We start from the raw sequence: 22,952 nt of genomic DNA, 5'->3' as shown, positions 1-22,952 counted from the left end.
GTGCTTGATTTTAACACCTGTATAGATGGTTATATTATATAACGTATGCCATGTGTTTGACAGAATAGGCTTATGTCATATGGTTCAGTAAACAGTATCGGCTATAAAAAGGCTATCGTGTGAGTCGTATTATTGGGCCATCTTTTTCGTTAAAAAAAAAAAACTAATCGTCGAATTGTTTTATATTACAATGAGATGGGTCTAAACAATCTTAGAGCCCATTTTATATAAGCCCATTAAATATTGGTTAAGCTGAGAAAGTGAATTAACAACCCAAATATGTGTTTGGGTAATCGCAAAACTGAAAACAAAAACTTCTTCTTCGATGGATATAAGGAAGCGGAAGATCGCCGGCGGCGATAGAGACGGTGGCGCGTCAGTTAACGACGTCGGTGATTCCGAGTCGGTTACATCTCCGAGGAGGATATTTTTGTTTTGCCTGGCGGTTCGTGTGGTAAATGCTCTGTTGATTCAGACGTATTTCAACCCTGACGAACATTGGCAATCACTTGAAGTAGCTCACCGCACCGTCTTTGGGTAATGTTTCTAATCTCTAGGCTTTTGAATTTGACTTGCCTCTTTGTTCTGAGATTATGGTGTTTGTGTTAGTGTTAGATTCGTCTCGGAAGCTTAGATCACATAGTAGAAGTGAGAATGCCACTTTTAAGATTTTTTGATTTTTGATTTTGTTTGGTTGATTGATGATAATGATAGGTATGGTTATATGACATGGGAGTGGAAGAGAGGAATACGAAGCTATTTGCATCCTATGGTATTCGCATTCTTGTATAAACTTCTCCAAGTTACGGGCCTTGATACTCCCTACATAATGGTCAGTATACACAAATGTGGTGTTGTTACTTTTTTTAATGGTGTTTAGCTTATTTGGTTTAAAGAAGCAGAACTTGTTAACATTGATTTTTGAATATGGGTTCCCTTCAGAATCTGAAATTCTAACAAGTTTCCAATTTTGTCAAAATGGAGTAGTAGTGGCCAGTGGGTTTGGCTATGACTCTGTCTTTGGATTTGGTTTTCGTAGTTATGGCTCTCACCTTGTTCAAACAAAGGTTAGATATGTGTTACATCCTTTTTTTTTTCCTTTCTTGGCAGAGGAAGGCTCCACGTCTCATGCAATCCGTATTCTCAGCTATTGGTGATCTCTATTTGTATAAACTCGCAGATGCTCTATATGGAAAAAATGTTGCAAGTTGGTCTGTATCCTTTTCTATGCATCCCCATTAGTGAGCATTTTCTTTATATTTTTGTATAATTATGTCAATGATATTTGCAACCCGTGAATATAACAAGATTAGCCTTGGTTAATAAAGGCCAAACATTATCTTTAATAATGGAACCAACTTTACCATTATACTATATTTGATAGTTCCCTACGTAATGATATGTCGATGTAACCGGAAGGGTATTAGATATCCTGAGCTTCGATGAGATACTAGGATACGTTTGTTAGTAGTTTCCTCTTATTCTTCTGAAAACTTATTCTTTCTCAATTTGTGTTTGCATTTTATTCTGGATTGCTTCCCTAACTTTTTTAGTAGCTCTTTTGTCAAATGGCAAACTGGTTCATTTTCTTCTGTTTGAACCGTACCTTTTCAAACTGTTTGGAGACTGTTCTTACCATCATGGGGCTGTACTACTGGCCTTGTATTAGAAACCATTCAACTGACTATCCCGTTAATCGGAAGTGGGGTTTGGTCATAGCAGCCCTAGCATGTGCCATAAGGCCAACAAGTGCAGTCATATGGTTATACGTTGGGATGCTCGAGCTATTTCTGACTCCTAATAAGGTCAAATTCATCGTTCTAGAGGTGATCCCGATTGGGTAAGTTTAACTCTGCAGCTATGCTTTTCAATGTTCATTTTGATGTTTGCTTTGGAAGATTTCGTTGCGCTAACTTACTTCTGGTGTTAGATCTTTGGTCCTCGGTTTCACCTGTTTGCTGGACCGTCTGATGTACGGCTCCTGGGTTATTGTGCCTCTCAATTTTCTGAAATTTAATTTCCTTTCATCTGGTGGAGACTATTACGGAACTCACCCATGGCACTGGTACTTCAGCCAGGGATTTCTTGTCATGCTTTTCACTTTTACACCGTTCTCCATTACTGGAATGATGAAGTCTAATAATCAGAAGCTTTCAGCTCTTATTCTATGGGTCTTAGCATTATACAGCGTACTCGGCCACAAGGAATTCAGGTAATGTGAATGTAGAACGTATCCCGTTTTCTTACACTTACCATATCCAATACTTTGCATGGAACATCCTTTCATCATGAATTATGTTTTCCGTGTCATCTACTTAGATTATGAATGATAGGTTTGTCCTGCCTGTGCTACCCATAGCTTTGATATTCTCTGGGTATGCGTTTGCTCAAATGGAAGTATCTGGTTCATCATCGTCATCAGTCACTAAAAAGAAGCAAGTCCCTCGACAGAACCATACCATCAAGTGGTCTCCTAAACTAAGACTTTCAGTCTTTTTTTTGCTTGCTACCAATATCCCAATGGCAGTATACATGAGTTTATTCCATCAGGTACGAAAAACCAATCACTTGAGCGCTCTCTGTAGTTTCCAAGTTTACTCTCTCTCTCTATTTATGCTATAATAAGGAATGGTGTTGTTTCCAACAGAGAGGAACCGAGGATGCGATGAACTACTTATCGGATGAAGCATACAAAGGGAGAGTAAAGAGCATCCTCTTTCTCATGCCGTGCCATTCTACTCCCTATTATTCCACTCTCCATCACAACATCCCAATGCAATTTCTCGACTGCACCCCAAGGTAAAGGTTCAGGCCCCGAGTCACAGCTCTTGCTTGTATGTGATCTCCTCATCTTCTCCTTCTTCTTCTTTTTCTCAAACAGTGAAGAGAAGGGAGAACTTGATGAGTCAGACCGGTTCTTAGTGAACCCGTTAGGTTTTGCATCAGAGTTAGCTAGAAACTGGTCAGAGCCGCCTAGTCACATTGTATTGTTTGCATCAGAAGAAACAAAACTCAGAGATTTCATGATACAACATTCCTATGAAGAGGCAAGTTAGAAGCAAGAACACATCTTTTTCTTTTAACCATCTCCGACTTTATTTGCTTTTTTATTTTACATTTGTAGACTAAGTATATGTTTTGTTGGTGATGAAACAGGTGAAGAGGTTTTTCCACGCGCATTTCAAGGTTGATCGAGATCTTCAATCCTCAGTGGTCGTGTATGTTGTAAACTACACATAGTTATCCGTAAGAGTAGCAGCCTTACGGTTCTTAATCTTATAATCATTAGCTTCATCAGGCAGGCTATGGATTCTATCTGAACTCCTCTTTCTCAAAATCAAACACAGTTGTCCCTTAAGAGTCTAATTTTGGTTATCTTATACCATTCTAACTCCAATCTGTTCCGGTTAAACGTGTCAACCGGGAAAGTGGAAACAATGAGTACACAGATTACAGATAGAACATTTGTGTAATTTGTGACTAGTTAATTTCTATGATGAGAAAGATTCTTAATCACACCCTTTTTGCCCACAAGTGTCTAGATAAACAGAACCATTAATACAAAAACTGTTAATTAAATGATCTGAGCTAACGATCTCACGAATCATAATTTAAAATTGAGTAGTAAGAGGATATTAACTCTCTACCGCTTTCTCAGAAAATTAAAGGACATAAAGAAAGTGAAAAAAGCAATGCTACTTTCTCACTGGTTAGTAGTTTTGTACGAAGAGAAAGGACAGAGAAAACAGGTTCGTATGTAGAAACGCATTTACTGTGTTCTGCTGCCATACTGGACTTTCTTACTTTTGTATCTTGTTTAAATTTCAATCTCTCAACTTTTTTCATCCTAAGAGTAGAGAAGAGAACGAACCCTTTGGACCATAATATATAGCTCCTTTCTGGTACGAACCTTTTCTCTTTGTTCCCATAATTCCTAGTGCCTCTTTAACTTGGTAGCTTTCATAATTTTTCCTAATTCGTCTGATCTATTATTCTCTCTCGCACACACACAGTTCCTACGTCCTCCATGGCTTCTGGTGATGTGCTTCCTCGTTTCTTCAGTGTGTTTCTTTCCCAGTACAACTCTGAATCCTTTGTACGTTTCTTCTCTAAATTTGTAGTCTTGACTTTGACTAGTTAGTTTCGTGGGAAAATGTGTTTTGTTCATATGCTCAGTGGTGATGTGTGTTAGAGATAGAATCCCAAAACTAGAAGTAATATCAATAACCCTTTATTATAATAGTATAGAAACAGATCAATAAGGTAACAAGAGTAAAACTCTCCAAAGAGAACTAAGTTCTCCTCCCTCCGATTGAAACCTCCAAAGCTCTCAATTGCTTGGATGAGTCTTACAACCTAGATCCTTTGTCTCTATATATAATCAAACGTAAAGTAAAACCCTAAGAGAAAAGGAAATAAGAAAAATAGAAATAATCCTAAATAGCTAAATAGAAAATAGAAATATTCATAATAATGTGAGTTAGATCTGAAACAGCATTGGTAAAATTCTCTTTGTCTTAGCTCAAGAAAGTGAAAACAAGTTTATTTGATATGTTTGAATATGCTCAAATCTGTCAAAAAGTATAGTGTAGCTTAGCTTTTCTCAGATTTTTCTCTTATGTTGACAAAATTAAAGAAGAGGCTTTGCTTCTTTCCTTTTATATATGTGTTGAAAGCCTTTGCCGTAGACTGAGTCTCAACTCTCAAGTATACGTTTTGTTGCTGATTAGTCACTTTAACAGTTGAGTTTGTGTTACATTTTGTGTTTGAGCAGATGATACCAACTTCGTACTACGAACACTTACCACGCCGGTTGCCCAAGACTGCGATTCTCATGGGAACCGGTGGGAAGATTTGGAAAGTAGCAATGAAGAGCATAAGAGGGCAAGTGTACTTTGAACAAGGATGGCCCAGTTTTGTGGCGGATAACGAGCTTAAAGATGGAGAGTTCTTGACATTTGTGTTTGATGGTTACAACCACTATGAAGTGAGCATATACGGTCACGGAGGTTGCAAGGAAATCCGAGCAGTCGTTGAAGTGGAAGACATCTCTGATGAGTCAGAGAGTGACAACAACAGTGGCGAATCTCTTGTTAGTGTCACTCAAGTGTAAGAAGAGATGAATGATGAAACAAAGAGAGTGACATGGAACTTTTCTCTTTGAGAAGAGATAAAAATAATTGTAATGTAGACTCTAATAAGTATCGGTCTCTTGACCAAGCTAAAACCAATTAAGACTTGACTACTACCATAAATGTTTCTGTTTTCTAACTACGTGTCGTTTTGGATTAAGCTTTTTTTTTACATTGACAGCCCAAAAAACGCCAGGATGTTTTTTTGTATGAACGTGAACGTTACAGGTGTCCAATTCTGATGTGTTCAGAGTTTAAACGGAACTGATCTGATCTACTCGTATACTAATGTTTTTATTTGGCTACGTATGATAACGCGACACGTGGTCACTTGAACTGATCTATCTACTCGTGACTCTTCAGTTTTGAACCTACCTGAACCCAACTGAGAGCTTTTAACCCTAAATCGTATCCCTTAATCGCGTAATTTGTTTTTTTTTCCAATGGAGATTCTTCCGATACCGGCGGAGAGCTTTAAGGTAGGATTCATCGGAGCTGGTAAAATGGCTGAGAGTATAGCTAGAGGTGTGGTTGCCTCTGGTGTGCTTCCTCCGACTCGTATCTCCACCGCCGTTCACTCCAATCTCAACCGCCGTGATGTCTTCGAATCCTTCGGCGTCAGTGTCTTCTCTAATAGCGAAGACGTAAGTCAATTCCTTCCTCACCTTTACTTTTAAATCATTGTCTTGTGGAGTTAGAAAAACTAAATTGAAACTGATGAATGAATATGATCAGGTTGTTAAAGAAAGCGATGTTGTTATATTCTCTGTCAAACCCCAAGTTGGTATAGTTCTTACCTCTCTCTCTCCGTTGAATCTATGATACATTCATCAAGCTTTTTTGTGTGTGTGTGTGTGTGTGTGTTTACCTTAAGTTGTACCTTTTCATATGGTTGGTTAGTTAAGAAGGCTGTCACGGAGTTAAGATCGAAGCTTTCAAAGAATAAGATTTTGGTCTCGGTTGCAGCTGGAATCAAGTTAAGAGATCTTCAGGTTTTTACTTCTTTCCACTCCTATACTTTCTCAGAGATATGATAGCTACCATTTAAGTTCTGTTAATTATCTATGGTGTTGCATTGCGAATTTTTACATCAAACGTTGTTTTAGGAATGGTCTGGTCAAGATCGATTCATAAGGGTGATGCCTAATACACCTGCCGCAGTTGGTCAGGCTGCTTCAGGTAGTTAGTCAGAGTGTTTGCATTTGTGCTACTTCTGGATTATGTTTGTGATTTCTATTTCTTATTGAAGCTATCAAACAAATTGCTTACATTTACCATTATGTTGTGTGTGTATATAGTTATGAGCCTCGGCACAGGAGCAACGGAAGAGGATGGAGCAATTGTCGCTAAGTTGTTTGGTGCGGTTGGGAAGATATTGAAAGCTGATGAGAAAATGTTTGATGCTGTCACTGGTCTCAGGTACATAAAAAGCACTACGGTTTCTGATATGCTTGAGTTTTCCATGTCACTTACCAAGTAATCATGTACCAAGTTCTTTGAATATTTTAATTCGTTTCAGTGGAAGTGGACCGGCATACATATTCTTAGCCATTGAAGCTTTAGCTGATGGAGGAGTAGCTGCTGGTCTACCACGAGAACTCGCATTGGGTTTAGCTTCACAAACTGTCAGTGAACCCCAACCCACACCCTTCTTTAATCGATTTTTCATTTTTGTTATGGTATTGAATACACCGGAACTAGAAGGTTAAGCCGCAGCTTTGTGGGTTTTTCTATTGCTTGACAGGTTCTTGGAGCTGCAACAATGGTGAGCAAAACCGGGAAGCATCCAGGTGTGTTGAAAGATGATGTTACTTCACCCGGTGGCACTACAATAGCTGGAGTTCATGAGCTGGAGAAAGGCTCTTTCCGTGCAACACTTATGAATGCTGTTGTTGCTGCAGCTAAGCGAAGCAAGGAGCTCTCACTAAGCTAAACTCTATATATATCTGGCTGCTGCTATTGTTTCACCTTACAGGTTCATTAGAATAAGTGTTATGGCATTACTTGTTTTTTGATGAGTTTTTACCCACTTGTCTTCGATGGTAGAGGTGAAGATTATTTATTATCTAGACGTTGTATCGATTCAGAACTCGGATACTTCTTTTCTAATTCTTAAATCTAATAAAAGTCGCTTTGGATCACTCAGTTTAAAGCCTCTGACATGATTCTGATTCTTTTTGTAAATGACCACGATGAATTGACTAAACTAAAGAATCTAAAACATGAGTATGATAATGATGTGAAAAATGGACTCTGAATCTTCCAATCCAAGAATCCGACCAATTTGAATAAAACCAAAAGACTCAGAAGACTATCTTACCAAATCTTGGTATAGATATATACACATAAGAAAAAGGTGCTGGTGACGACTGAATAGAACCCACAAAAAAGAAAAATAAGAAACCAAGATTTTTAACAAAACCGCCTTCACTCTCTTTCGCGGTCCATAATTTTGCCAATTTGGTAGATCATGCCCGGAGAACACCATGTCAACCGTATGATTCGTAGCAAACGGTTTTTAAAAAATTGTAGTAGAAAACGTTTATAACTGAGATGAAGATGATGGACCTGTAATGACCAAACCTTCCCGAGCTGTCACAGTCACAACATTTGTGACACGAAGCACGGCTTGTGCGCTTAGAGCTGACAGTTTTGACTGGCAGAAGATTTCCCAAGTGATTGGCTCAAGGATTTGCTCTTCTTCTGGAGATGATGATGATGTCTCGGGGTTGACGAGAGAATGAGCTTTTTCATACACAGTCTGAAGTTCTAGTAGGACGGTCCGTGCAGCCTCACGGGATTCAGGGAGCTGATCGCTAAGCTGAGACGCAGCTGCTTGGACTAATTTGTCGATTCCATATTCTTTAATTCCTTCAACGCCCTGGAATTTGTAATATAGTGCAAACTTGTTGGAATTGTTACATAACATGCAATGCCTTAGTAAGAGATATATCTGGGACGAAAAGAAGTTGAACTTGTATTACCAGTCTAGGAACACTACGGGAAAAGCATAATGATGCTTTCGCTCGGATCCGAGGATTCCTGTGCTTGAGACAAGGTTGCAGCTTTGGTAATAGCAAGGTTGGGGAAACATATTTTGTCATTGAGGTTAAAGCTTTGTCTGCTGCCTCGCATACAAACCGTTTGTCTTGGGAAGACTTGAGGAGGAGTTGAGTAAGCTGAAAGCATAAAGTAGTCTAGTGTATAAGACCAAGTAAAACTCGATCAGTAAACACAGTGAAAGAGTCAAAAAAGATAGAAGAGTTACCAGAGGCTCCAAGAGATCTGTTATATGATTATTATATGCACTGAAGATGTCTGCAGATGTCATGCAAGCCGTTTTACATACTGCACTTCGTGGATTTTTCAGTGACTTCACAACAAGTGGTATCACTTTTTCACTGTTAATGGGATATCATGAGACTTTAAATTCCCAATATACTTCAAGAGATAATTAGTCAGAGACATCAGTATAGAGAACATGGCTTACAGCATATGCAGCATTGCTTCCTTGTGGAATATCGAAAGCCGGCGAACATTATTAAGAGCATCACAGACTGAAATCCAATCCTTGGACTCGAGTCCAGCTAAAACCGACTGAGAAAATAAGACCAAACAGATTCTTCTTGTTGTAAACAAACACATTTCCAATCTCCGAATAGATAGACAGATATAAAAATTTCGTCACAATTTTTGGGCGTACTGATACTAACAGAACTGGATGTAACCACAAAACAGAAGCACAAACAGAAAAAAGTACCTTGAGAACTGCATCAGCATCGTCTACATTATCCAAGTTCTCAGAGTCTATATATTCAACTTCCACAACAGCTATCTCTGGCTCGGGTTTCTCAGCATCTACAACTTTAGGACCACTGGAATCCAAGGAGGCAGGGTTTGGTAATGGTCTATCTTCAGATTTTCCATTCATCTTGCCAGCACAAGGCTTAGCTAAGCTTGCTTTGCAATCACTTATCTTCTCAGTTACATGAAGACTATTCATATCTTTTAAAGTATTGCTGGCCATACGTGAAGTTACCTGCGTGTAAACAGATTTAATTAAACACCATTGAAACATAACACAAATAGTAACAAAGAATAACAACAGGGGAATTACACTGCAGGACGGAATCAAAATAAAAACAATGAAGACCGAAAGCATAATCAAAACTACACATCTAACACACTCTCAAACTTACTACCACAAATAGCTGCAAGGGAAACTGAATATTCGTGGAAACAGTTAAACTAAGCCTAAAATGTCAAACTCAAATCCGTTTCAAACTCATCACCTAGAAATAGCCCTCAGATCTCGATGAATTCAAGTCTACACGCTCGAATCAGTCAAGAAACTCAACCAGCAAACAGAAGAGTAAGAAGGCCATATCATCTGATTAAAGCCAGACAGGAAGAAATCGAAATGACAGTTTTTAGCGCTTAAGAACAAATTAGCTGAAGCGACTGCGAAGCATAAATTAGGGTTAAAAACACCAAAAGAAATCTCAAAACGAAGAATAGCGATAAAATCTCAGCGAGTAAAACTCTACTTGTCAACATCAAAGAGGACCAATTCAACCAGCATAGATCTACATTTCGGACTCGAATCTCCAAGCAATTCAACAATAGCAACAAAAAGTAAAGAACAGAAACACGATCTCACTCAAAGAACTCTCAGAAGATCTCAATTAGTATTCCAAATCCGATTCAAAATAACTCTCACCGGCTAACTAATTCTCAAATTTACAGAGATCAAATGATTACCGAAACAAGCTCAAAATCTGCAAATGCGTTTAGAAAAAGATGTGAGATATAGAAAAATTACCGGCGAATCAAAGCGGTGGCGAAAACACACAGCCTCTGGAGTTGGAGGAAGAAAAAAAAGTGACGGCGGAATAGCGAAACTTTGTGGACTCACACAAACAAAAAAATCTCCGACCTTAAAGAATCTATGTAATCTCTCTATATTAGGAAATGAAATTTTGAAATGCGAGAGAAAATAGAGAGAGAGAATCGAGAGAGAGAGAGAGAGAGAGAGAGAGAGAGAGAGTGACTCTCTTTTTTAATTTTGTACAAATGACGAAAAATTAAAAATAATTAACCGGCGATGCGATGCGATGCGATGCAGTATGCACTTTCACACCGAGTCGTCGTATTCATATGGTGTGGTTTCTTAAACGACGTCGTATTCATGTGGTGTGAAATGGTGAAGAAAACGGTGTCGTATGAGGGAGTTAATGAGTTTATGTTTGGGGACCTCAATGTGGTGCACAAGGTTTTTATTTGTCGGTTTCTAGTTACCACCATATGCGATTGCCTCGCGGTTGAAATTAATGTTTTTATTTTCCTTTTTTTCTTTCTATATATATATATATATATGTTCCCAAAATTATCCTCTTGACTAAATATATTATTTCCAAAAAAACTGTTCTTTTGTTCTCATTTTTTAGCGATTATTTTGTTTTCTTGACATTAAATATAAAGTTATATGATTAGATTTTTTTGATTATGACCCTCCAGCGCCAAAAACATCTATCTCATCAGACATCAACTGTTGTTGTAATTTAGCATAATCTTTTTGGTAACGATTCTTTCTTTCTTTTTTTTTTGTTTTTTTGTTCCAGAGATCTTTATTTTTGTCAACTTTTTTTCCTTGAGATCTTTTTAGTAGGTAAATTGTTTTGTTTTGGAAATGTTGATAAGAATGACTATAAATGTCTACGAATTATGGATGAATTACACAGAAATACATGGTAGGTCTAAGAGGCTTTAACTCCATATCGTACTTCACCACATAGGAATTAATTTCAAATCGGGTCAGATCCGTGTAATAATTAACTGCAATCATTTGTATGCTTGAGTTTTTACTTAGTGAAAATTAATGTCTAATTACTTTTAAAATAATGTTAATATTACAAAAGTAATTGGGAAAATTATCTTCTACTAATAATTGATGATGCAGAATTAATGAGGTTGCGTTTATCCGTTTTTTTTTTATAAAACTTTTATTGTGTTAAATTTGTCATCAAATTTCGTATGTTGTTATCATAATGCCCATATGACAGGACAATCACAAGCTCTTATCACACCATTCTACAAATTCAAATATTCAGTGATGACAAACTTGTTACTCTTATAAACTGAAGTAAATTTCCTTTTCTATTTATGCGTGTCTTTCAATAAAAATTTCGATCATTCCTCTGTTTTGTGAATCAAAACTAATAAAAACATGTTTTTCAGAGAAACTTCGATTTTAGATTTAGTAAAAAACAAAACAGACACTTGACAGCATTATGGTAAGAGCAGATTTGGAAAAGAAAGAAAAAAGAAAAAAAAAAAAAAAAAAAAGGGAAGAGAAGTTGGCTGTCACCATACCATATATCTAACCACTGTCAATGATCAAATGCCAAATTGAATGATTAGCATCCCACCCTCTTCTCCCATGTTGATAAAAAAACAAATGAAGCTTATTATATCATGGTTTGATATGGATTGATATATAGTTGTCAAGAAAATAAATTATTTGTCAAATATGGACCCACGTATATAATTATAAACTGATACTACAAGCATTGTCGTAAATAATGTCGTAGTTAGACCATTGTCGGTGTTACTTGCAGGTGTGGCTCAGGCCGGTTCATTAATTAGTTTTTTTTTTAGTTTTAAATCGTCAAATTACTTTTGACATCCTTGAGGAATATAATAAGACTTCGAATCCCCATAAAGCTGATAGAGGTACTCTAATCCAGTACAAAAAAAAAACACAATAACACTTTCCCTTTAGGCAAAACTGAACATATCCTCTTTATTCATATATTTTTGTGATTCGGAACCATAGAGTAAGTTCACACAATTGGGTAAACAGATACGCATGTGATTAAAAACCCAATAAGGACTATGTTCACAAACTCTCTCTGAACATGGGAAGTGCCTTCCTATTATTTTGCTTCTGAAATAACATATTAAACTAAACAAAAAGATAACCAAGTTATTTTGAGTTTTGACTTATAGTAAGTCCAAATACTTTTTTTTTTTAATTTTATTTGTTTTCTTGAACGTTGAGGTCGCTTCCACCTTCACCTCATCAAAACCTTACCGGTACTGAGGAGCAAGTTCACCGTCCTTGACGATGTAATTCTGAGCAGGGAAGTCCTCTCCCTTGAAGTACCTCTCCAACATGTCTTTGGTCCCCGCCGCATATCGTAGCTATAAATTAAAAATCAAAAAGAAAAAAATGGTTTAAGTTCCAAATGACAAATCAATGTGCATATTAAATAAAGCTACTACTAAACAATTGGATAACACAACATATTTTGATTCGTTTATATGCTAACGTTAAAGAGGAAAAAATAACATTATGTACCTGAGCGTCAATGGTGGTGCCGGAGATGTGAGGGGTCATGGCTTGGTTAGGCATGTAACGCCATGGATGGTCCTTAGGAGCTGGCTGTGGGTCCCACACGTCTCCACTGTACCCTCCAATGTGTCCACTCTCCACGGCCTCCACCACCGCTTGCCTCTCCATGATGGCTCCTCTTGCGTTGTTCACTATCAAAACGCCTTTCTTCATTTTCCCTATCAGCTCTCTGTTGAACAGACCTCTGTATAATAAACAAGAACTCATCATTAGTCAAATCTCAGACAACAAGTCTTGTTTAATTAGTGGTTCATCTTTATTGTTTGTGAAATTAGCGTCGTACTTTGTCTTCTCGGTGAGAGGCATGTTGACGACTACAACGTCGCATTGAGGGAGCATTTCGTGCATATCCTCAACGTACTTAGCTCCAATCTCTTTCTCCAGCTCCGGTGCCATCTGAAGCCGGTCATGGTACAACAAGTTACACCCGAATGGTTTCAAACGTTGTAGCAAAAGCTTTCCGATTCTTCCAGCTCCCACAGTTCCTATGGTCTTCCCTTCCAAATCATAAGCTCTGTACGAAATGCTGGCGACGTCCCACTTGCCATTGACGACCTGGTTATACCCTGGTACGAAGTTTCTCATGAGGATAAGGATTCTCATGAGCTCATCTTCTGCAACTGAGACCACGTTGCTTCCCGTGACTTCAGCCACAGTGAGGCCAGCAGCTGCAGCTGCCTGGAGATCAATGTGATCCGAGCCAATACCAGCCGTGAGGAGGAGCTTCAGGTTCTTGGCTTTCTTGATTCTTTCAGCATTCACATACGCCGGGTGGAAAGGAGTTGATATAAGGACGTGAAGATCCGGGATATGTTTCTCAAGTTCTGCCATTTATAACAAGTAAAGAGTGGCATCAACAGAACCATATGTATTGCATTTATAGTTTGTGTTATGCAATATATAAAAAACAGAACCAAGATTTTCTAAGGAAGGAATACATACCGCAGTCAGGGCCTTCTTTGTCATCAGTGACAATGTACTGATGTCCTTGTGATTCAAGCCAGTCGCGGATTCCTAAGGCATTCTCGACGCAACCAAGGAAGTTAGGGTTCTTGGTAGCGTATTCGTTGGCCTTGTAGAAAACTCCAACAATCTTTTTGCTATCACCAGAAGATGCCTGTTCCATAAGCCAAGTTCAGGAAGATATTAAAATTTTAACATAGTATTATTGTACCCTGAAAATCATCAAAAAGTGCAACATTCGAAAACACCACATATCCTTAATAAGTCATTAATATACAGATTATAGGCCCGTTAAGAAGCCCAATTAGAGAGCCAACTCGAACATCATGCCGTTTAATAATTATAAAAAGAGACACCTTTGTAGTCTTTTAGGTTCCATAATGGAAAAACTTGGATGGCCTAATCAGAAACGACAGTTATGCTTTCCTAATTTTAAGTCACACGTTTCAGTCATGCACAGTCTGATCTGATCACTTCACATCAAGATGAGTTCTCCAAAACCAGATTTGTATCCACTCAATTTTACTTAAAATCATACTGCCAAAGATCTAAAAAAACCTCAATCATAACCAACGCAAAAGATTCCGTATTCAAAAAAAAAACCTTTATCTCTATATATACAGTAAAATCAAGGTGAATCACAACACAAAACTCCAATAAAACTGCAAATCGTGACAAAGAGAGAGAGAGAGAGAGAGAGAAGAGAGAGAGAGAGAGAGAGAGAGAGAGAGAGAATAGGAAGAGTACTTACATTAAAGTGACGTCGGGAGAAGTAACCCGAAGAAGGAGAGGAAGCACAGGCTCTGATCGCAGCTTTAGTGGCTTGTCGCATCGCCATAGTTGAGAAGAGAGGAGATTAAAAATATCTATTTGGTTACTAGGATCGATTTTGTTTTGTGTGAGTGAATTCAATAATTGGACAAGAGAGGATTTATATAGGACGAAATGTTCACGTACCTGCTCCAAATCAGACCATCTATACTGTGCCACGTGGAAGACAGCTCCCATAGACATCATCATCTGTAGATTATCGTACTAATCTTGTTTCTCAAGTACAATTACAATATTATTCATTGAATTCTGAAAGATTATTACTCACTATGCATTCACTTGTTTTTTTTCCCTTGGTCAAAACCTGCTTCTCAAACAAATTTATGTATAATTATTTTTTTTCCTTTTAAATTGATTCCTCTCCATGATATTTTCTCACTGGGGAATCAAATTTTCTATGATACAAATTACAAAGTACAACCATAATTAAAAAAAAAAAAATCTCACCCAATATTACAATTAAATTCTTAAAAAAAAAATTAAAATCTTTTTCTTAACTGAGACAACTTATATAATTTATACAATTTTCCATCAAGTATAAAAATAATTAAATTTATACTAATATCTAAAAATGCAATAATGATAGTACCTAGTTGTTTGTTAACGTGATATGTTTTTGGATAAGTCGCACTATTACAATTTTTATGTAGCGAAAATATAAAGGCTTCATTTGGACCTAGCACAAAATAGGCCCAGATATAAAGGCCCCCGTTAGTTGTTTTTGAGTTTCCTAAAACGCCATCGTATTATCGAGCTCACTTAAACCTCATCGTCGAGCTTCGAAACTCTTTACTCAGTTCGTCTGTGGGGAAACGATGCGTCGTCGTCACAAGCAGACGCCATGAGAGCTTGCAAGAGTCTCTGGAGAAACTTGGAGATTTAGATGAACTCCAATCAATCTGCTGATGATAATGATAAGGATTTGGAATAACTATACGGGAAAATACAGATTCTTTCTCTCATCAAATTACCGTTCTTTCTCGTCAATCAAACAACCCCAAATCCCTGAAAGAGAAGAGACTTGCTTCCTGATCACAGAACACAGGTTCGTCCCAGATTTACCCGCTCCTAACAAGAACAGGGTTTACGCTTCTCTCTTTCGCACACTTTTTCACCTCTACTTAAGCTGCGGGAGGCTTTACGGAGCAGCGAGGACGCTCTCTGCGATGTGCAACTTCGGTGTTGCTCCGGATTCGCGTCTCTGGAATAGTTTGATTCATCGTCTCAGTGTCAATGATTTGGTACGCGACCAGGTATCGTTGATTTACAGCAAGATGATAACTTGTGGAGTTTATCCAAATGTTTTTGCTCTCAATGTGTTGATTCATTCGTTGTGCAAAGTTGGGCAGTTGAGATTTGCGATTAGTTTACTTAGAAATAGAGTCATCAGCGTTGATACTGCTACTTATAACACTGTGATTTCGGGTTTATGTGAACATGGTTTAGTTGACGAGGCTTATCAGTTTCTATCTGATATGGTGAAGAAAGGTGTAATGCCTGATACGGTTAGCTACAATACTCTGATTGATGGGTTTTGTAAAGCTGGAAACTTTGCTAGAGCTAAGGCTTTGGTTGATGAAATCTCGGAACTAAACCTTGTCACTCATACTATACTCATAAGCTCTTACTACAATCTCCATGCCATTGAAGAAGCCTACAGGGATATGGTTATGAGTGGGTTTGATCCGGATGTGGTTACTTTTAGTTCGATTGTTAACAGACTGTGCAAAGACGGGAAAATGCTGGAAGCGGGATTGTTACTGAGGGAAATGGAGGAGATGGGTGTATATCCGAACCATGTAACTTATACTACTCTTGTTGATTCGTTATTTAAAGCAAAAAGTTACCGCCATGCTTTGGCTCTTTACAGTCAAATGGTTGTGCGTGGGATTCCTGTAGATTTAGTTGTATATACTGTTTTGATGGATGGTCTGTTTAAGGTTGGAGACCTTAGGGAGGCTGAGAAAACATTTAAGATGCTTTTGGAAGATAACCAAGTTCCAAATGTGGTTACTTATACGTCTTTGGTAGATGGGTTATGCAAAGCGGGTGATTTAAGCAGTGCAGAATTTATCATGACGCAGATGTTAGAGAAAAATGTTCTTCCGAATGTTGTAACCTACTCTAGTATGATAAACGGGTATGTGAAGAAAGGGATGCTCGAAGAAGCTGTTAGTCTTATGAGAAAAATGGAAGACCAAAATGTTGTTCCGAATGGTTTTACTTATGGTACAGTTATTGATGGCTTGTTTAAGGCAGGGAAAGAAGAAGTTGCTATTGAAATGAGGAAGGAGATGAGGCTGATTGGGGTGGAGGAAAACAACTACATACTTGATGCTCTGGTGAACCACTTGAAGAGAATTGGTAGGAGTAAGGAAGTTAGGGGATTAGTCAAAGACATGGTATCTAAAGGAGTGACGCTGGATCATATTAACTACACATCTTTAATTGATGTGTTCTTCAAAGGAGGAGACGAAGAAGCTGCTCTCTCTTGGGCTGAAGAAATGCAAGAGAAAGGGATGCCATGGGATGTTGTTTCTTACAATGTCTTAATCAGTGGGCTGTTGAAGTTTGGCAAATTCGGAGCTGACTGGGCCTACAAAGGAATGACAGAGAAGGGTATAGAACCAGATGTTGCTACATTTAACATAATGATGAATTCACAACGAAAGCAAGGGGATTTGGATGGTATCCTTAAGCTTTGGGGTAAGATGAAGAGTTGTGGAATAAAACCGAGTCTGATGAGTTGCAATATTGTGGTTGGAATGCTATGTGAAAAGGGTAAAATGGAGGAAGCAATTGACATATTGAATCAAATGGTGTTTATGGAAATCCATCCTAACTTGACGACGTACCGAATTTTTCTCGACACGTCTTCAAGGCATAAAAGAGCTGACGCTATATTTGAAACTCACGAGACACTCTTGCGTTATGGAATTAAACTTAGTAGGCAAGTTTACAACACTCTCGTTTCAACTCTGTGCAAACGAGGTATGACGAAAAAGGCAGCTATGGTTATGGAGAAAATGAAAGAGAGAGGCTTTGTTCCTGATACTGTGACGTTCAATTCCCTTATGCATGGGTACTTCGTGGGCAGTCATGTAGGAAAAGCTCTTTCGACATATTCCGTTATGTTGGAAGCAGGAATATCCCCGAATGTTGTAACCTATAATACTATAATAAGAGGTCTTTCTGATGCTGGGCTAATAAAAGAAGTGGACAAATGGCTGAGTGAGATGAAGAGTAGAGGTATGCGTCCTGACGATTTTACATACAATGCTTTAATTTCTGGTCAGGCTAAGATAGGGAATAAGAAAGAAAGTATGACGATATATTGTGAGATGATTGCGGATGGGTTGGTACCAAAAACCAGCACTTATAATGTGCTTATCAGTGAATTTGCTAAAGTTGGGAAGATGCTTCAGGCAAGAGAGCTAATGAAGGAGATGGGTAAGAGAGGAGTGAGCCCCAACACTTCGACTTATTGTACTATGATATCTGGTTTGTGCAGACTTTGCACTCATCCAGAAGTTGAGTGGAATAGAAAACCAATGTACTTGGCAGAGGCAAAAGGATTGCTAAAAGAGATGATCGAAGAAAAGGGATATATTCCGTGTAGTCAAACTATTCACTGGATAAGTGCTGCTTTTTCTAAACCTGGAATGAAGGTTGATGCTGAAAGATTCTTAAAGGAGTGTTACAAGAAAAAGAATGCTCGTTTCTCAAATTCGTGAACCGGGTAATTCTGTTTTCTCCTTCTAATCCTAATCTCGCTTCAATATTCAGTTGCAACTTTACTCAAATGTTTCATTTTCTCAGATATAATAGCAGATTTGGCTTCAAACTGGACATCTAAGCAATTGTGAATTCCGCAACTGGGTTAGTGCTGGTGAGATTATGGCACCATACTTCCTGAGTTGTGTTTTGAGATATCTTTGTTCTTTGTTTAAACGAGTTACACGAGCCAAGACTATTTCCTGAGAATATATCCATTGAATTTTAATGTAGCAAAAACAGGACTGGCGGCTGCAGACTATTGATCTATCTGGTCTCTGGATGGAACAAGTAACTAGGCTGGTTTCTAAAGCGGCATTGAAGAAGAAATTTTAGCTTCTCTGTGCAGCCTTCGCAGATCGCATTCAGGTCGAGTTAAAGAAGACAGGAAGAATGAATTCATGTTTGGTCTGATAATGGAAGCCACACCCGAGCTTGGAGCTCGTGATTTCCTCAGGAGAATGATGGAAGCTTCTGGAATGGTTTACTCAGAAGAAAGATCTGAGGATATGGAGTCAGTGAAGACAAGACTGTTCTCAGTCCTGCTTCTTGCTTGGGAAATCCACATACAGTATACGTTTGTTTCTTTTTGCTCAGAAAGTCATCAATATACACCATAGCAAAGGGATTGAAAGATGTATTGTCACAATAATTGTTTATCTCAGATGAATACTTTATTTTCTTTTGTATTACAGTGTCAGAATCAGAGTATTCTTTTGAATGCCAAAGTTTATTCATATGAATACAAGTAACAGAATTGATTGGCTTCAAATAAGAACAAACTCCTGCAGTTTTAACAATCAACAAGTGAGCTGCTGCGTATGTTCTGTAACCGCCTTGAGCTCCAACTAGCTGTTGTAGGAGAAGACGGGAGAATTATTGTCGGAATGCGCTTGCTTTCTTCCACAAAAGGAAAGTCTGTCATGTAATGAAGACCGCGGCTTTCATGTCTGGCTAGGGCGCTGCTCACTACAAGCTTAGCGCAACAGAATAAGTTTCTCATCTCACAAGCTTCAAGAGCTACCACTGTCTGTTCCCATCCATGTTCAAACAAAAACGTTTCCCATTTCGCTTCTAGCTCTGCGATTTTCCTCTCAGCCGTGTTGAGCCGAATGGTTGATCTGACGATACCAACATACTTCCACATCACTTCCTGAAGCTCTCTTCTCACTTCTCTAGTCAAAGCTATAATCTTTGATAGTACTTCATCTCCTAGCGATCTAGCTGTCGCAACAACAGGCCTTGTCCATTTCTCTGATGCGCTTAGATCAAGTTTTGTGCGTTTCATGAGGTCAGTTGAAGGCTGAACTGCCCGTCTCGCGAAAACCAGGGCTTCTAAAAGCGAGTTACTAGCAAGACGGTTTGCCCCATGGAGACCGGTACACGCTACTTCACCTGCTACAAACAATCCAAGGACATTGGTTTCGCCTTGTAAAGCAGCACGAACTCCTCCACACATGTAATGAGCTGCAGGGACAACCGGGATTGGCTGACGGGTGATATCTAGACCGTGTTTAAGACATTCACAGGCTATGTTGGGGAAATGAGCAAGAATCTTTTCTCTCGGCTTATGGCTTATGTCAAGTAACACATACTTTTCTTTCCGTTTCTTGAGCTGGTCATCAATGCTTCTTGCTACCACATCTCTTGGAGCAAGCTCAGCTCGCTCATCGTAGACGGGCATAAATCGCTCCATTCCTAGATTGTAGAGGATGCCACCATCACCTCTAACGGCCTCGGTGATGAGGAACGCGTTTTCTCTAGCGGTTTGTGGTTTGATGGGAAGACCTTCGTCGGCTAAGGCGGTAGGATGAAACTGCACAAATCTTACCATATACAACAAACAAAAAAACAAACTCATAAGTTTCATTGTCAACAAATATATTTTGGCGTTCTTTCGGAGTTTACTTACTCCATATTTGAGATCACAGCTTGAGCTCGATGAGCCATAGCCATCCCATCTCCAGTAGCCACCTATACAAAAACCAAGTAGATAATAAAAATGGAGAAAAATATATCAGAAACTTTTTAATGTTATGCTACTCCTGCTCATTCGTTCTACTATACAATGTTTTGTAGCTAAGCTAAAGAAAATATTACCAGAGGATTTGTGGTTGATGGATAGATATGCCCAGCTCCACCTGAAGCAAGCAGTGTCACCTTCGATATAAAGCGTACCACCTGAAGAAACATGAGATTTTTCACATTACAATCTAAGCTACAAGGCGAATAATCAAACCACCAGAAGAAAGATATCTTTGTGTACCTCGTTTGTTTTGATATTCAAAGTGTCAACACCATAACAAACTGTGCTCAAACCGTCCTGTTTAGATAGAAAAATATTGATCTGATAAGGCGATTGATCAGAGGCAATTTGTTTTTTCAAGAGGTGCGAAATGGAACCTGAGAAGTGAGCAGATCGATTGCAAAATGGTGTTTGAAGACAGATATGTTGGGATCGTTAAGTACGGCTTCAAGTAAAGCTCTCTCAATCTCTCTTCCTGTCATATCAGCCGCATGAACGATCCTACGATGCGAGTGACCACCTTCTCTTGCCAAATGCAAGTTTCCATCCTCGCCGTGATCAAATGATGCTCCCATCGCAATCAGTTCACGGATCCTTTCAGGTCCTTCTGTACACACAACCTGAAAAATGACATTCAGACCGTGAAACAGTGAGACAAGTTTGGACCATCTCCCGACACTACAGAACAGTGATAGGAGTCAAAGAACTAGACATCATAGAGAAACTTGATTAAACATCAAAGACAGGTTTGGACCAACTTTCTTTTAATATGTTAGCTCTCTAGCTTAGTGACTAAACAACTATTGCAAAACTGTCGACACAGCTACATCCACTACAATGCTTACTAACACAAGCATGTATCAGATAGTTTTTCAGGCAATGAACAGTATACAGCACATAACAATGCAGGATACAGTGGACTTACTCTTACGGTTTCCTCATCACAAAGATGAGCACCGGCGACCATTGTGTCCTGCATATGACTTTCTACAGAATCCAAAGGGCATAAGACTGCACTAACACCACCTTGAGCATAGTTTGTGTTACTCTCATGAGGCTCATCTTTGGTAATCACTGCAACTGTCCCTTGCTTTGCAACTTCTAAAACATAACGCAGACCGGCCACTCCACTTCCAATCACAGTGAAATCATAATATTTTGTCGAAGAAGATGCGGAAATAGCCTTGATACTTGCACAAGGTTTTGAGCTTTCACTGTTTGTATAAACACCACGAGAATAACAACCACATCTCCCAGATTTTAATGCCTTAGATACGCCACTTGACCTATGCACACAAAGATAAAAAAAAAAAAAAAAAGTTTGATAAGTCTTAACTATTCAAAGAAACAAAAACCAAAAAAAGCTGTGGACTTGGAATAGGAAATAGAAGTGGATGAGTTCTACATGAGAACAAAGAACAAAAAACAGAAAATGGGAATCATGATGAATCTAATAAAAATGTCAAATGCTACACAAAAGTGACAAAATTTTGAAAAAAAAGTGATTACCAAGAAAAGGGCACTTTGAATGGAATTGTCCTGGAAGAAAAGCCAGAACTCCATGAATCTTGTCGGTAACTTTGTTCCCTGTGTACCTGCCCCGCAAGATAGAAAGCATGAATGTTTCCAACAGAAACATAAGCCGCCATTTCCGACCTTTATTAGAGCTCCTACAAAAAAAAACATAACAGAAAAAGAAAAAAAGAATCAAACAAAACACCAAACATGCTCTCTGTATAACATGAATCAAAATTCAAAATGCATAGATCCTCAAAATACAAAAATGCATGTAATGAACAAATCCAAAAGTTTTGAAAGAAAGATCTGAAATGAACAAATGATACAATACGAACGAACAAGGATTAGATCTCAGAAGCGGTGTCCAAATTCCGGAATTTTAAAAACAGAGTAGAAGAAGAAAAATGATAACTATGTGTTGTGTAGTAGTACTGTAGATCACACACAAAAATATTATGTCTGAATCCCCAAAAAAAAGTGGGAAATGTAAGTAATGAATGAAGACACACAGAAACCGTACGGAATCACGGGAAGCCCTTTTTGCTGATCCCAAGCACGAAAACGAAGAACCCGTGACCGTGAGGCGTTGAAAAAATCTGGGAATTCAATAGACCGTGATTCAGAGTTAATAAAAACACCAACTTTTTCGGAAAGTATACAGAGAGGATGTTAAAATCGATTAAAAAAAAAAATGAGAACTTTTCACTCCGTCAAAGAAGAAGAAGAAGAAAGAAATGCACCCACCACCCAAAATTCGTAAGACAGAAGAAGAAGAAGAAGAGTGTTGGGTTTGGTCGTCGAGAAGCGACCTTGAAGTTCGCGCCTTCCTCCTTCGTGTGTAATGAGCCGCCCCCAACAACACAAGTGCAAGTGGTGTGTCTTTTTTTTATTCTTTCTTTTTTTTCCACTTTATGCTTTTGGGATCTCTCTTACTTACTTTTTATAGGCCTTCTCCTGTTTTGTTTTTTTTTTTTTAATTCCAAATATAATAAATAGTGAGATGATAGTAGTTTGAATAAATAGATTTTTGTAACATAATAAAAATTGTTGAATAACTCCCATCTTTTTCTTCTAAACGTTATGCACATGAACAAACACATTTACCCTACAAAAGCATAGCCTTGTGGTTCAGAAAACTTTGAATATTAATTTTTAAAATTTTTTTAATGTATTAATGCATATTGTTAGGTCCAATTTTTTCTTTTAAAAATAAAATAAAATAAAGCAAACTAAAATTAAATGTGTTTCTAACTACTTATAATTGTATAGAGCGTTACATGATGTGTTAACGCAT

At 38.2% G+C, this 22,952-nt stretch overlaps 7 protein-coding genes across 13 annotated transcripts; 4 read left to right on the top strand and 3 right to left on the bottom strand.

The window, feature by feature from the left end:
* Positions 1–260: 260 nt before the first annotated feature.
* LOC104735503 (mannosyltransferase APTG1) lies at positions 261–3,516 on the top strand. Of its 2 annotated transcripts, none has more exons than XM_010455312.3 (9): positions 261–537; positions 715–832; positions 1,111–1,215; positions 1,557–1,840; positions 1,931–2,212; positions 2,334–2,550; positions 2,648–2,799; positions 2,882–3,047; positions 3,157–3,516. In XM_010455312.3, the coding sequence occupies exons 1-9, from the start codon at positions 326–328 to the stop codon at positions 3,238–3,240; spliced, it is 1,620 nt and encodes a 539-aa protein (XP_010453614.1). In that variant the 5' UTR covers positions 261–325; the 3' UTR covers positions 3,241–3,516. The 2 variants fall into 2 exon arrangements, with proteins under 2 accessions (XP_010453614.1, XP_019089907.1); XM_019234362.2 differs by having other exon boundaries at positions 271–537; positions 1,554–1,840.
* Positions 3,517–3,763: 247 nt separating this feature from the next.
* On the top strand, positions 3,764–5,271 carry LOC104735502 (B3 domain-containing protein At3g06220-like). Of its 2 annotated transcripts, XM_019234792.2 has the most exons (3): positions 3,764–3,902; positions 4,014–4,096; positions 4,775–5,271. In XM_019234792.2, the coding sequence occupies exons 2-3, from the start codon at positions 4,028–4,030 to the stop codon at positions 5,111–5,113; spliced, it is 408 nt and encodes a 135-aa protein (XP_019090337.1). In that variant the 5' UTR covers positions 3,764–3,902; positions 4,014–4,027; the 3' UTR covers positions 5,114–5,271. The 2 variants fall into 2 exon arrangements, with proteins under 2 accessions (XP_019090337.1, XP_087338100.1); XM_087481974.1 differs by lacking the exon at positions 3,764–3,902 and having other exon boundaries at positions 3,911–4,096.
* A 118-nt stretch (positions 5,272–5,389) lies between these two features.
* Positions 5,390–7,273, top strand: LOC104735501 (pyrroline-5-carboxylate reductase). The gene is made up of 7 exons (XM_010455310.3): positions 5,390–5,776; positions 5,868–5,916; positions 6,033–6,124; positions 6,239–6,311; positions 6,431–6,551; positions 6,652–6,757; positions 6,877–7,273. The coding sequence occupies exons 1-7, from the start codon at positions 5,576–5,578 to the stop codon at positions 7,063–7,065; spliced, it is 831 nt and encodes a 276-aa protein (XP_010453612.1). The 5' UTR covers positions 5,390–5,575; the 3' UTR covers positions 7,066–7,273.
* Positions 7,274–7,367: 94 nt separating this feature from the next.
* Positions 7,368–10,380, bottom strand: LOC104735500 (uncharacterized). The gene is made up of 6 exons (XM_010455309.2): positions 9,955–10,380; positions 8,893–9,171; positions 8,623–8,729; positions 8,401–8,533; positions 8,117–8,311; positions 7,368–8,013 (listed from the first exon to the last, which is right to left on the bottom strand). The coding sequence occupies exons 2-6, from the start codon at positions 9,157–9,159 to the stop codon at positions 7,675–7,677; spliced, it is 1,041 nt and encodes a 346-aa protein (XP_010453611.1). The 5' UTR covers positions 9,160–9,171; positions 9,955–10,380; the 3' UTR covers positions 7,368–7,674.
* Positions 10,381–11,908: 1,528 nt separating this feature from the next.
* On the bottom strand, positions 11,909–14,517 carry LOC104735499 (formate dehydrogenase, chloroplastic/mitochondrial). Its single transcript, XM_010455308.3, has 5 exons — positions 14,261–14,517; positions 13,489–13,663; positions 12,830–13,370; positions 12,493–12,730; positions 11,909–12,335 (listed from the first exon to the last, which is right to left on the bottom strand). The coding sequence occupies exons 1-5, from the start codon at positions 14,345–14,347 to the stop codon at positions 12,222–12,224; spliced, it is 1,155 nt and encodes a 384-aa protein (XP_010453610.1). The 5' UTR covers positions 14,348–14,517; the 3' UTR covers positions 11,909–12,221.
* An 8-nt stretch (positions 14,518–14,525) lies between these two features.
* Positions 14,526–18,896, top strand: LOC104735495 (pentatricopeptide repeat-containing protein At5g14770, mitochondrial). Of its 2 annotated transcripts, none has more exons than XM_087481970.1 (3): positions 14,526–18,079; positions 18,160–18,229; positions 18,349–18,896. In XM_087481970.1, exon 1 carries the CDS (start codon positions 15,246–15,248, stop codon positions 18,072–18,074), a length of 2,829 nt encoding a protein of 942 aa, XP_087338096.1. In that variant the 5' UTR covers positions 14,526–15,245; the 3' UTR covers positions 18,075–18,079; positions 18,160–18,229; positions 18,349–18,896. The 2 variants fall into 2 exon arrangements, with proteins under 2 accessions (XP_087338096.1, XP_087338097.1); XM_087481971.1 differs by having other exon boundaries at positions 15,117–18,079; positions 18,160–18,219.
* On the bottom strand, positions 18,770–22,694 carry LOC104735496 (L-aspartate oxidase, chloroplastic). 4 transcript variants are annotated; one of them, XM_010455305.3, is made up of 9 exons: positions 22,403–22,694; positions 22,179–22,254; positions 21,650–21,810; positions 21,066–21,426; positions 20,518–20,760; positions 20,381–20,437; positions 20,215–20,295; positions 20,027–20,088; positions 18,770–19,940 (listed from the first exon to the last, which is right to left on the bottom strand). In XM_010455305.3, the coding sequence occupies exons 3-9, from the start codon at positions 21,787–21,789 to the stop codon at positions 18,908–18,910; spliced, it is 1,977 nt and encodes a 658-aa protein (XP_010453607.1). In that variant the 5' UTR covers positions 21,790–21,810; positions 22,179–22,254; positions 22,403–22,694; the 3' UTR covers positions 18,770–18,907. The 4 variants fall into 4 exon arrangements, with proteins under 4 accessions (XP_010453607.1, XP_010453608.1, XP_087338099.1 ...); XM_010455306.3 differs by lacking the exon at positions 22,179–22,254 and having other exon boundaries at positions 22,403–22,648; XM_087481973.1 differs by lacking the exons at positions 22,179–22,254; positions 22,403–22,694 and adding an exon at positions 21,994–22,163.
* Positions 22,695–22,952: the final 258 nt, after the last annotated feature.

This window comes from Camelina sativa, chromosome 13 (assembly GCF_030686135.1).
Source record: "Camelina sativa cultivar CO46 ecotype springtype chromosome 13, ASM3068613v1".
NCBI lineage: Eukaryota > Viridiplantae > Streptophyta > Magnoliopsida > Brassicales > Brassicaceae > Camelina > Camelina sativa.
The sequence above is the reverse complement of the archived record's forward strand: the minus strand, read 5'-3'. Positions and strand labels throughout refer to the sequence as shown.